At 41.4% G+C, this 13,875-nt stretch overlaps 1 protein-coding gene across 2 annotated transcripts in view; it reads right to left on the reverse strand.

Moving 5' to 3' along the window:
- LOC5576356 (myosin-I heavy chain) overlaps window positions 1-13,875 on the reverse strand; it is a 189,437-nt gene that overhangs the window by 15,295 nt on the left and 160,267 nt on the right. Inside the window, exons 4-11 of one of the 2 annotated variants that reach the window (XM_021837610.1) lie at window positions 8,296-8,403; window positions 6,951-7,922; window positions 5,728-6,893; window positions 5,078-5,125; window positions 2,164-2,715; window positions 943-1,813; window positions 514-876; window positions 215-444 (exon numbers count right to left, since the gene is read on the reverse strand). In XM_021837610.1, coding sequence (XP_021693302.1) covers window positions 215-444; window positions 514-876; window positions 943-1,813; window positions 2,164-2,715; window positions 5,078-5,125; window positions 5,728-6,893; window positions 6,951-7,922; window positions 8,296-8,403 — 4,310 coding nt within the window. The remainder of the gene's footprint in view (window positions 1-214; window positions 445-513; window positions 877-942; window positions 1,814-2,163; window positions 2,716-5,077; window positions 5,126-5,727; window positions 6,894-6,950; window positions 7,923-8,295; window positions 8,404-13,875) is intronic. The other variant, XM_021837611.1, reaches the window with a different exon arrangement.

Consider the following 13,875-nt stretch of genomic DNA (forward strand, 5'->3'; position numbering starts at 1 on the left):
ATGATGTTATGAGTAGATACCTTAGTTCCGCTGTTTACCGAAGGGCTTATAGTCTAAAAACTCGATCACATATTTACAACGTTGATCTTAATTGTTGAACACACTCAGCATTAATCAGTTAGTCGGTTCAAACGCAATCCATTAGTCTTTTTTATAATCTTGTTCAAGTATCTGTACAAAACACAAGTATATAAAATTGAAAATAAGTACTTACGCTTCCCATGCTGCAATGATGTCGTAGAGATAATCATGAGACTTGACGTGCTCCTCACCGTCTGGTCGCGACTGATAAATAGCCCAACCCTCTATGTTACATAAGCCCAGTTTCTCCGCTAGTTTGGCAACGGCATCACTGGCCGTATCTGTCGGGTGCACGTCTATGGCCTTGGTACGGCCATCAAGGAAGAAGAATCGACACACGATCGTTCCCAAGCGACGCATGGCCTACTCATACCAAAAACGGATTTCAGTATTGAAATGTTGGCATCACTGCTCAGTAACCACGTTACTTACCGCTATTTCAACACTGGATGGAGCATACTGTCGGCAGCGAACCTTTGTGTTCTTGCAATTGTCTAAGCACCACTGCACGTACTGCCTCAGCTTGCCCTCCAACGTCTCCAGGTTCTTTTTGAGAAAACTCACAAAGTATCGGAACAGTAGTTTACTGGGCTGGAACGCTACAATTGTTAGGCAGAGTAGCAGCCATACACGATCGGTCCAGTCCACGCTCGGGTTGTTCGTTGACTGGCGCATACATTGCACGAAGATTTCGTCTCGCAGTTCCTCCCGCTCGATCCCCTGCCCGATGATGAACTGTATAACCTGCAGTTCCTTCTCGTTGCTTAGCTCACCACGTATGTATTTACAAAGATCCTGCAAATCACACAAAATCAATGGTTATGTTATCATAAGATTAGACTCAGAACACGTGGAACTCACTCTAAAAATATTGCACGCAATCGTCACGTTCTCCGGATCGTACATATGAATATGGGACGACGGGATTGTATTGCCACGGTAGTACGTGATCATCTCATACTTTGGCACCATGTCGACCGACTTGCGACCTTTTCGAGTCAAGGTCGCCATGATGGTTCCCTCCGGTGATCGTTCGTGGGTGTTGTAGTAGCTTTCGGCAAACTCCAGAATGTCGTAGTATACGTCATCTCGCAGCAGTTCCTTCTCCCGTTCGGTAATGTCCATCTGCTGCATCTCCTGGAGTTTCTTCTCCACTCGGTACTTACGACGCTGTTCGCGCTCTGCTAACGGGTGACCTCCACCAGTAGATGAAGCTCGCGAACTCGGCCGACTGTGCTTCGGCGAGGATGGGCTCATTGGTCCACCGGAGCCTCGTTGAACCGGGCTCGCCGATCGGATAACTGCTGGACTCTTTGGTCGCAACTTATGACTTCCATTCTCCATGTGCTGCGGTTGATGGATAACTCCATGGGCATGCGGAGGAGGTGGAGGAGCATGACTGTTGTGCTGCTGTTGCTGTTGAAGCTGATGTTGCAGGCTGAGTTGATGCGCTGCCAACTGCTGCTGGTGCTGTTGTTGAAGTTGCTGCTGGAGCGAGGGTGGAGCCTGTCCAGGCTGGTGCTGCGGCACCGGTGGGACTTTTTCCTGAGCTTCGGGAGGCGGTGGAAGTTCCTTGAGATGGATGACGGCTTCGTAGATGGGTTCTTCCTTGCGGCGGATGTGGTGCTGGTCCTTTGTGGACGGAACCGGCATCGAGTTTGGCAGTGAACTGTTGTTGTTGTCGGTTGGGATCGGTGGCGGGGGCATCGTCGGCTCCGGAAGAGATGGAATTCTGAGGGAGAAGAAGTCAGGTTTGTATTCATAGCAGCAGTTTGAGACTTATGGATGTCTATACGTCTTTAGAAATCCATAATAATCTGTTTTAGAGCATCTTTGTCACGTCAATGAGTATTCAAATGATCATTTCAAAATATCATCTTCTATACCACATATAAACAGATGTTAAAAATAAACATGTAAAATTTCTAGAACTATAATTCATTCAGTGGAATAATTTGAAATAATCTATCAGTAATCAAAGCCAATTTGATAATTTTTTTCTAGACGAAAGATAAGAACATCCAAAGCTAGAAGCTCCACACATCTATGATCATTAGAAATTCATAAAGCTTATCAACATACCCCATCGGCTTCGGCGTCGTCGGCTTATTGTTCATGATCATGTTGTTGTTATTGTTATTGATTCCATTGGCGGCCAATCCGTTCATCATTGGCGGCGGTTGCGGAGGGCCGCCGCCGGCACGATTATTAACATTATTATTCCGCTCACTCGTCAACCCCTCGATCTCCTGCTGGATGACCGATTCGAGCTCCACGTCCAGGTCCTCCACCAGATTGTCCATCTTTTCGCCGATTTCGTCGATGATGGCATTGGAATTGGCACCATTGGGTTGCACCTCGCTGAGAAAGGCGAACAGATTATCAAGATCGACCGATTCGTTGCTCTGCTGATGGGCGTGGTTAGCGGCACTGGAAGCGGCCAGCGAAACAGCCGGCGATGCCGAACCGGAACTGGCATTCCCGTTAAGGAGGGCGTCTTTGCTTGGGCCATTGTTGTTGATGTTATTGTTGTTATTATTGTTGTTGGCGGCATGTTGCTGTTGTTGCGAGTGCAGCTTGGAGTTAATTTGCTCGGCCATTTGCGACAGGGCTAAAATCTCTTGCTTAGCGACCCTGGAAATTTAGTTTTAAGTTAGAAAAACGATAGGCGGTACAAGTTAGTACCACTTGGTGGCAGCAGCTTGAGGCTTTAAGCAATTTATAGCATGGCATTCACATTTAATCATCAGAGTGTTAACAAAGAGGCATTCAAATTCTAAAAATAAAAAACTTTTAAGGTCCTTACTTCACATTTTGTTTGTAGTTAATCATTAGACAACGTACTTGCATTTAATTTGGATAATTGCGGTCTGTTGAAGTTACTCTACAACACAATACAGTGCATTGCGCGATTATTTATCGCGAAGGCGATCGTGAAAACATCTTAAAATGCTTGTAGATTGTCGCAACTACTTTAAATCGTTTTGATGTCTTCTACGCGATTATTCCTGTTTTTTTGATATCGTCGGCGGGAGAATTTTTCGCGCCACGCATAATATAAAGTTATTTATAAATCAGAATCTATGTGCCTTCCTCTCCTATACTTTGTATTACTATTTGTAGCATAAACATAAGAATCCAAGCTAAAGTTTCTCAGAAACTGAAGCAATAATAAAGCCTGTTCCACTAAGAATTTAGTCACTTCGTTTTAATAATTAAAACTAATCAATAATTACTAGAGCGCCTCTAGTTGTCACAGCAAGAAATTTATTTTTAGCATTTTGTTCAGGAAGAATTGTTTATCCAGTAGCGAAAATTTTATCCAGACTCAAACACATGTTCAAAATTTTTCGAAGATGGAACGCGATAGAAATGAGAGAAAACCCAACAAAAATTCTTATGTTTTCAAATTTTAAATCTATATTTTTACATTGTTAAAAGTAAGGTTGATACACCGGGTAGATACAAATTATTTTTTGCAGATAAATTCGCCAAGCAATCTGTGATTTTGGAAGAAAATTTCACTGGTTTTAATCATCAGAGTGTTGACGATTGGTCAACGATTAAATAAACATGCGTTTCAGACTAAAACTAAAATGCGTAGATGGCGCTCTTCTAGAATAGGGATTAGTTCATTTTAATCAACATTGCTAGTGAAAACTTTGAAAGAAAAATCACCACAAACAATTGATTGATAAGATTTTTGTAATTTAAGGCACAGGAAACCGTAAATATTCATTTCAATTTGAAAAACTTTCGCAACCTAACCTCACTTTTGATCGCCAATAGTATACCAATTTCTTATATAATTACTGTCATCTTAAAAAGCTTAAAAAGCTTAGTAATCTTTAAAATCTGAGAAAACCTAGAGGTGTTCATGGAATCCTTGCAGATATTTAAGGAAGAGTCCGATGAACCGTTGGAGAAACTCCTGTAGAAACTTTCAGAGTAATGCCTATTTTTTTATTACTGCATTTTTTTGCAATTGTTTTAGGTTTTCGTGATAATGAAAATCCAAAATCGGCGGCGTGATGCTAATTGGCGTATGACGCGACGCCGCGTGAATCAACGATAGCGACGTGGCGCACAATTTTATGTCGAAATTCTTCGTTTAATGCTCCCAGAAATTCCTTCAGTTGGTCTTGCACGAATATGTTCAAGTTTAAACCAAAAAAAGTTCAACCAAGTATATCACAATTTTCACTACTAACGAAAGGCTGTAAATTATTCCATAGATTCTTCCGGACACTATGTTATGGAGTTTTCCCGAAATGTTTGCAGAAATTTCAACGGAAGAAAAAAAAAAGGTCTGTCGGAATTATTATAAGAAATCGTTTAGGTGATTGGCTTAGATTACCTATGAAATTTGATTGTTTTCGAATGGAAAATATCAGATGAGACCCAAAGAGAAACATTTTCAAAACCGCGCCCAAAACTTGATTTTCCTTCACTAGGGAAGTGGAAATTTCCATCAAGGTAGGATTCATCACCAAATGAATGTACAATCCAAATTTTGATTTAAACCCAAGTTGATTGATTTCAAGTTTGTATATTATTTTGCATAATTATTGTTTGTTTGGATTTAAACGGATGTAATATACAGAACGCTATTTTTGACTCGATACAACGTTATTAAACAAGAGAAGGCTAACTAATTTACAGCTATAGGGTTCTGGGTCCATACTCCATCGCAACAACTGCAACAACTAATGGGTTTCTCCTCTTGTTTTGAGTGACACTTTTTGCAACTTACAACTATTGCTCTTTCGTAACTTTGCCTACAGTTAATACTCTGATGATCAATGCAATTTCTTATATCGCAGTTACAGATAAAATCAGATGAATAGTTTCACACAGATGATGTAGTCTACCTACTAGAAAGAAAAATACACAATGAGAGGTGGGATGATCCAAACAGAACAAATCAATTTCCATGAGTAAAACAGCAAACATTTATCGAATTACACTGCTCTAGAACCGGAAGGATCCAACTCACCCCGACTCGGAGCTAGTCCGGTGGTGTCCGTCACTACTTTTACGCATGCTTTAGTTTTCAGTTTCGGTTTTCAGTCAATAGTAATTAGTATGGAGGTAGATATTGGCATTCAATTGGAAGATTAGAAGTTTTAGTTCAACAAAGCAAAGTAGTACGAACAGCCAGGATGCACGATATGCAAAGAAACTAAAAGTTACTCGGGATCAACACAAAAACAGTCACACTAACTGTGAAAGACTTCGTTCTTCTACGGTTTGGCACAAATGGAACTCGCATTCGTATTTGATACGGAGAAGTTTCATTCAGGATACGACAGCGGTTATAACGACCGAGAGTAAAATCAAAAGAAGTACCAGAGTCAAATTGGCAAAGCTGAAAACGTTGATAAATTTTAATCTGTTGAAAGTCTGTAGATTTGAAAATTACAAAAATCACTTTCTGGAAGGGCGATTGGGGAGATTGATAAAGCCCCACCGGAAAGTGACATGGCAGTAGGAAAAACTGTTCAAAGAATAATAGAAGCATACATTGAAAAGACTACTCAAAACTACAATGCATCCACAGTCTTCATTCACTGCAAAGTTATACTAAATTTTTAGAATCTTAGAAAACAAAACATTACCGCACTACAAACCAGCAAAATCACTAACCTTTCGCTCTCCTCCAGTGCCTTCCTATCAGCCTCCGCTTGCGCCGCCTCTCGTTCCTTTCGTTCGGCTTCCAGCCGTTCCCGTTTGCGCATCTCTTCGTCCACGCGTCGCATTTCTCGAAGCGCTGTAGCCACCTCCCTGGCAAAAACACCCCGCAGATGGCTCTGGATGACAATAGCAGCTCGACGTTTCTTGAGAAACTCGATCCGTAGTTTCCAGCCTTTGTACGCGTGCTGTATCCTGAGTGCTGCAGCTCGAAGCTTGGCAAAGTTCCGCTGCTGGCTGTAGCGTTTCCAGTTTCTTTGGATGACTAAGGCCTTCGAGTTGATGACCTGCTTACGGGCATCCTCCAGCGGTTCGTGGACGACACTCCGCAGAAATACTTTGGTTTTGCCGGTTTGCCACTCCGTTTGCGGAACGTTTAGTTCCCGTATCACTGCTAGCGCTTGATCTTGGCTGGATAAATTACGGAAGCGCTTTGTGAGACACTGGTAACGCTGTACAAAGTCGTCGAAGGTTAAGTGTACTGGAAAACCCTCCCGACGGATCCGGATGATGTCCAGCATACCCAGATACCTTAGTTGATCTAGCACCAGCTGGTCGTCGTAGTCATTTGGTAACTTATCCGAATTTGGTTTGATGCAGCGTACATACCAGGGATTTGTGCTCTGCAGCACGTCTACCAAAGCTTGCAACTGTTGCCGGAAAGTGTCGCTTACGGTGAGCTTTCCTTTGGAGGTCCCTCGCGAGACAGTACCCACCGCAGAAGCGGTCTGCACCTGTTGAATGCTAAGTAGATCTTGGAACGATGCAATCTCCTGAACAAAGGTGTTCGTACTTCGACTCATGTGGTCAAACAGTACGTCTTGTTGCACGTCCCTATTTTTATCTACAAAGCCTTTCACTGTGTAGCTTACGCACCCTGCGTAGTGTCGAATACCAAACTCCGACTCCCAGTGCCGTCGATCTTGACCCTTGACGTACCGTGGATGACTCTCGAACTCACTGTGCAAGTTCGTGAGGTAGGCCGTGTCCGAACCCTTTGGCATATGGCACTGCTCCGTCAGAAGCTTCAGAATACAGCGTGGCGGCTTTTCGATCAACTCCAGACAGTGTGTGTTGTCCGTGAACTGAATGTGCGAGAATTTGATCTCCTCTTGTCGATACTGCGGGAAAAGGTTTAAGTGAGTGAATGCAATGGTCTGAGGCGAAGGTATACTTACAATTTCCTGTTCTAGAGCGAACACATAGTGATTGAAGAATTTGTGCAGCTTCTCGTTGGTATAGTTGATGCACAGCTGCTCGAACGAATTGGTATTGAAATTCTCGAAACCGAAGATGTCCAGCACCCCCAGAAATCGAGATGCATCCTGACCCGGATTGATGCAGGTGTTGATGTGACTGATCAACCAAGCGAATGTCCTTGAGTAGAGTGCCTTTGCCATAGCATGGCGATTCTCGCGAGCTTCCTGCAACTTCAGTGGGATCTCCGTAATGTTCCCTCGGACGTTAATCTGACGCTTTTGAAGGACCTGTTCGAGATCTTCACCTTGCAGACCCAGCAGTTCGGCCACGATCGGAACAATCGCCTTGTCCTGCTCTGCCAATTCGCACCGTTCTCCATCTATGTCGGCGAAGTCTAGATTACCTAACCACAATATGGCACTTAACACTTTGAAGATCCCATCGATCAAGGGTTGCGAGATTTGCAGGACGTTGAACGCTAACCTTAGGGCTTCAAACTTTTTCGATTCGGCTGCAATGTCCAGCTCGTCTTGCGCCGAGGACTCGGAAGAATTCAGATATCGATAGAAGGCTGCATCCTTCAGGTGCAAGGATGCAGCCACTTCTTTGTTGCTGCACCCTTCGGCCACCAGTTGGTAGAGTACGTGGTAGTTCCGTTCGCCGGGGCTTTGAAACGTTATCCGGGACTGTTCCAGCAGGTAGTCCTGGATGATGCATCCCTTGATGCACCACTTGGAGTCGAAGCACACCTGCATGAACTTGCCGAAGCGGGAGCTGTTGTCGTTTCGGATGGTTTTGGCATTGCCGAACGCTTCCAGGATTGTGTTGGCCTCGAGAATCTGCTGCTGCACCCAGGTGGACACATCGCAGGTAACCGAACAGAGGTACTGTAGGATGAATTTGGTGGTTTCGGTCTTTCCGGCACCAGACTCGCCGGAGATGACGCATGACTGCCAGGAGGGAAGATGGGAGATTAGTTATGTTGTACGATTTAAAATAAAGAAAGTTTGAAGGAGTTCAATGTCAACCTAGAAGCTTAACAGGAATCAAAATTAAATAGAACATAATTGTCAGAGCCTGCGTGGGTGTCAACCTTATTCTTTTACCTTCAATATATTACTGGTTACGTATATTGATATAAGATCCTGTACTCTAGTTCTTGAACAAGTCAAGGCAGCCCTTAGATTCCAAACTTGGTAGATTATGAATAGTAGAGTATGCTTGATGAAGTAACATTTTGAATGAATCCTTTCCACAATAATCACGCCTAATTTTTAACTCTGATTCCAAACGTCCTGGATATCAACTTAGTTTTTCACTTACCTGATTGGTTTCGTTATCACGAATATTTCGGTACGCGGCCTCAGCCAGTGCAAATACATGAGGTTCTAAAAGTCCCAGCTTTTGGCCATGGTATTTGGCAACGTATTTCTGAAAAAAGAGAAGAAGGTGGAAGCACAAGCAATGCATTAGAACAACATATTATAATTCACATTTATCGCGTCACTTCGAGGAACGAATGACTTCTCGTTCAAATGTCAGTTACGTTTAGAAATGGATTTTTTCGTCGGCTACCGACCATTTATCATCACTTTTCCAAGTATTCCCAACATCTTCCATCAGTTTATGTAATGTTAAGAGTGGAATGTCAAAATTTTATGCTGCACACATGCAATGTATGAAAGGTGAAGAAAATAGAAGCAGAGCGCTCCTTTAGAGAACATTAAATACCCAGGAGTACGGTGGTGAACACTACGGAGACTCATGCCCAAAGAAACGGGACAAAGATGGGCTTTTTGGAGAGAAAAAGTGAAGTAATGGTGCATGAGACAATAGGGTGGTCAAAATAAAAAAAATAAAACGGAAAACTCAATCTCATATTTTTTTACAATCTTTATGATAAAAAAAAGAATTATTTGAAATTTTTAAATTTTTTGGTGGTGATCTGAATATGGCCTTGAACGATTTAGATTTCTCTGGAAATCATCATGGCGAACTTTTAAGAAATGTAAGAAAGATGTTAGTACTAAAAAAAACTCTTAGAACTCTTTGTTGGATCCCTAAGAAATCTTTATACGATCTTGGTTTCTTCTTGTTTCCTTGACACCTGTTTAATGTCTTTTTGATCTTTTTTTTTCAGATAAGAGGAATCAAAGTTTCCAACTGTTAAGACACTTAGTATATTAGTGACTGATACTAGTATAAACATACATATGATAGTTTTATAAGTGTTAGAAGTATTGTTTTACAGTCAATATTGAAGGGACCATAGGGAGGTATCGAGTTATAGAAGACAAAATCTGTGCAACTGCAATCGAGGTAGCTATGAAAACCAAGTTTTACTACGGTTATTTAACTTGATATCGTGATATCGTATATCGATTAAGGGAGAGTTGACTGTAGTTCCTCCACAACAAACAAATCATGCAAAATCTTTAACAAATTCAAAAATTGTAAAAAAGATATGGGAGATTGAATTTTTAAATTGGTCTAGCATTGGAAACACCCTAATGGGACAACCACCCCGAATGGTCCCCTTCTCGTTCCAAGAACAACGCGTGCCATTCGACCATCAGGTGGGTGGATGTCCCGGTTTGTGGGAGGTGGGAATCGCCTAACCGGAACGCCAACTCCCCACCTTCATGCCTCCGGGGAGAGACCGCAATCCATTCTATATATTTACTGACCTATATTTTGCCGGCTGACGACGAACTGCTTGACACGGATGATGCGGCAATGAACGGATTTTAATGCGAAATAAGGACACTTTGCTCGTCGTGCGCGAGAATAAGCCTATGAAATGCAGTGTTTGTGAGTTTCTGTTTTTTTGTTGTTGCGAGCGTTTACACGCGAAATGGATGTAAGTAGGGCAACCACTTAGCCGGTGGAATTGGATCGAAAAAATACGGAAATGAGGCGGAAAATGGGTATATGCGTATATGTGATGTGAGCGTTATCCTTTTTTGTTAGCAAGGGTAAGAAGTGTAGGGTAGGTTGAATTGAAAGTCCATTCAAAATCATATGAGCATGCTGAATGTTTATTGAGTGATTAAAATGATATTTGCTATTAAATGTTATTGGTCGAGAGAGTTGCCATTATTTGTATTTCTGTCGAATGACACAAACGGTGATTGTAATTTTAAGTCCAAGAAGTCCATTTTCTGATTTTTTTTCCTCGCTGGAATCCTGGACAAATGCAACAATGAAAAAATGTAAATTCGTTGACTCGTTCTCAAGACTCATGACATACAAATACAATTCCGCTTTTATTTATATAGAAGATAAGATATAGAAGGTAAACGTTTTGACAGTTCTCGGTTACACAGCGTAACAAAAATGACATGTTTGCGTGTCTCAAGAACCAAATTATGTGTCTCTAGTAGATTTGGGGCCGCTGAATCTGATGCCGTTCTCAGAAATGTCCCAGCACGTCACAATTTTTAGCTACAGGTCCCCAAAGTAGTATAAAACACTGGTTTAAGTGATGTTCACATGAAATTTAAAGTATGATTACTCAAATTTTTATCCAATACAGTAAACATGCAAAATAGGACTTCAACTTTCATTTTAGATATAATTTGGTTGAAATTGCACGATAAAATTTAGTCTAAATCGATTTTTCCAACATGCTTGCAGTCTCCATACAAAACTCTTTGTTTCTCTTATATGACAAAATGCAATACTTTTCTAAAACACCAAAAAACAACTTTTGAGCATCGATAGTATTATGAACTTTGCTGATAAGTATTGTTATACACATAAAGTTTGAATTCTGAGGCAAATTTAGCGAATAAATTTCCTTACAAGCTGGCAAACTTGCATGCAAGTTGGCTAAAATAGTCAAATTTTGCATTTTCAACTGCCAATATCTCAAAAACTAGACGATCTGTGATATTTTTGAAAACGGCAATGGATTCAGCAACCCTTAATTAAGTAAATAACGGTATTTTTATGCTTGAGACGAAAACTTGTTCCGCAGTGTTACCATTCCTCCATGCGCTTGTGTTGGAAGTTTGAGAAATTTGAGAATCCAGCGTAGCGCGATCAGCAAGTGGAATAGAAACAACAGTGTCGCCGCTCGGCGGCCAGTGAGAGAAATTGAATGTTCGAACGGTTGTTGTCTGCCAATTGTTACACTGAGAACAGCGTTGCGGTTGAAAATACTATATCAGAGGATTAAATTAAATACACAACGCCACTTGATTAGTGCAGACTAAATTCGGCATTTATTATTTCGAACAGTTGTGTTTTCAATTTTACCATGGAACCATTTCGACAGTAAAAATGACTGTATCATGGTTAAAAACTTGCAGCAGACCAGAATCGAACCGAGGATCTAGCGATTGTCAAGCGCGAACGCTTACCGCTCGGCTAGCGATACGGTTGAATTGAGATGGAAAAAACGCAAATAAAAAGCGTCCATCATAGCTCAATCTTGATTGGAATAGTAAATTTAAAAACTTGTTCATGGTTTTTAATTACTGCAACGCTTATTTCAGTGTATTACGCGCACTCCTATAAAACACACTAAAGCTTTATAAAAGTGTGGGCTAATGGCACAGGCTGCCCCCGTCCCGTAAAACCGTGACAGGCCTTAAAGTAAGTTCCAAATCCGTCGCCTGGTTATTCCAACTGGGCGGGAGTAGGCTCAGATGCCATTACCTGGCTTACGCCGATCCGGATCTGAACATGGCCTCCCTGCTTGCATAGATGACCATGGGATCATACAGGCGACTATTCCAGCGGAGATGGATAGCGGCTCTTAGGGGGATCCATAAGCATGGCCTCCCTGCTTGCATAGATGACCATCATACAGGCGACTTTTCCAGCGAAGATGGGTAGCGGCTCTTAGGGAGATCCATAAGAGATGGTCAACCATAACATAAACCTGGCGGAATGTAAAGGAGAGGCTTCTGAACCCATCAGTTACCAGCTAAGGTTCCCGCCAAGAAAGGTGACGATTAACATCAACTTAAGTGAGAACAGTGTGGGCAATAGTGTGGGACAAAAATAAGATTCTCGCTCCAGTCCACTTTTTTGATTGCATTTAGGTCCCATAACAACTGTGCAAAATTTCAGCTCGATTGGAGGAACTACATTTTAGCGCCAGCCGTTCAAAGTTTGTATGGGATTTACTATGGAAAAACTTACTTTTGCAAAGAAAAATCGCCAGGGTTCGCCCATTGACCTCTATAAAAATTCTGAACACAGACCTCGATAGGTATTTTTACGATGAAGAATATTGCCGAAGACCGTGAAACAATCCGACACTTATAAAAAAGTTATTAAATGAAAACCTATTGGCAAAGCGACGTTGATTAACTCGTAAAGGAATAACAATAATAACAAAATCGGGCAAAATTTTCGAATAGTCTATGCTGAATAACTTTTTTTACAAGCATCGGATTGCTTTGCGGTCTTAGGCAATGTTGATCATCGTAGAAATACATATCAAGGTCTGTATTCAGATTTTTTATAGAGGTCAATGGGCGACCTCTGGCGATTTTCTTTGCAAAAGTAAGTTTTTCCATAGTAAATCCCATACAAACTTTGAACGGCTGGCGCTAAAATATAGTTTCTCCAATCGAGCTGAAATTTTGCACAGTTGTTATGGGACCTAAATGCAATCCAAAAAGTGGACTGGAGCGAGAATCTAAATTTTTCATATAACCGTGTCCTAGGCTAGTGGGCAATAGCCTGGACACTGTGACGCGGGAGGCACTGATTGCTCCAGTGCAACATGTGAGGTGATCGATGGCTCGGGACTTATCTTGGCCATGGATCGTAATAGTGAATATCTGCCTACTGCTGAGCAACTAGATGTCGTCATCGAGTTTGTTAAGAGCAAAACTGCCCATACTCGCAATACAGTCCCATCAGGTAAATCATCATGTCGAGAAAAACGCAATTGATTATTATTGCAAAGGTTTTCGTAACGCCGCTGCAGGCAGCAGAAAATTCTAGTGACATTACTTAACACATTATCATTACAGTACAAGAGAATGAACAACTACTAAAATATTGTGAATGCGGATGTTTTTCATATACAAATCCAAGATACTTGCCAATGGGACTCGTTATCCGAGTACTTTCCTCTTCAAATTCAAATATACCCGCATACCAGTCCCATTACTTGGGACTCGCTTAATTAGTTATCGCGCATCTTGACACATTTATTGCCAAGTTTATCATGGATTCCAAGGGACTTTTCCTTTTGCTACTATAGTGCTTTCATATTTTAATTGCAATACTTATTATACAATAAATAATATGGTAGTGATAGTGACAGTCCTCAAGACATTCCTGGGTTTGATGAATGCTTTGCGGCCGGCCATATAGGAAAAGTAGTTAGGATTCAACTGCAGCATGTTGTAGTATCTGACACACAGGTACTAAGGCGGGTAAGTTTTGATTGGCCTGATTTCGAAAAAGCTGTTGGACATTTCTTAGATATCCATAATGCTGGCTTTTCCTTGGACCTTCTTAATTATCACCATTAGTGTCGCTAAACGTACTGCTTGACCAGTCGACGATACCAGTGGTGGTATGCTAATTCCCATGTTAGCCCAAAAAGCCTCCCCTCCATGTCGTTAGATTTAGGTAATTGATCAGAAGACAAAAGTTATGACAGCTATAGGTTTGACTTAGAGGGAAGCTATTTATCTGATTTTTAATTTAGACTCTCATAAGGACTAGATATGTTTCAATCACTCATCGCACCAGAAGCATTCTAGACAAAAATGAAAAACAACATTTGTTATGGAGTGCAGATAGTTTAAAACACTGTAATTTGTAGCATTGCTTTTTCTCATGGGATGAAAACTACGATGCAAGATTACAGAAATCATAATAGGAATAAGGGTACATGAATTTCGTCGTAATCTACTAGTGGGACTGTTATGC

The sequence above is a fragment of the Aedes aegypti genome, chromosome 1 (assembly GCF_002204515.2).
Source record: "Aedes aegypti strain LVP_AGWG chromosome 1, AaegL5.0 Primary Assembly, whole genome shotgun sequence".
Classification (NCBI taxonomy): Eukaryota; Metazoa; Arthropoda; class Insecta; order Diptera; family Culicidae; genus Aedes; species Aedes aegypti.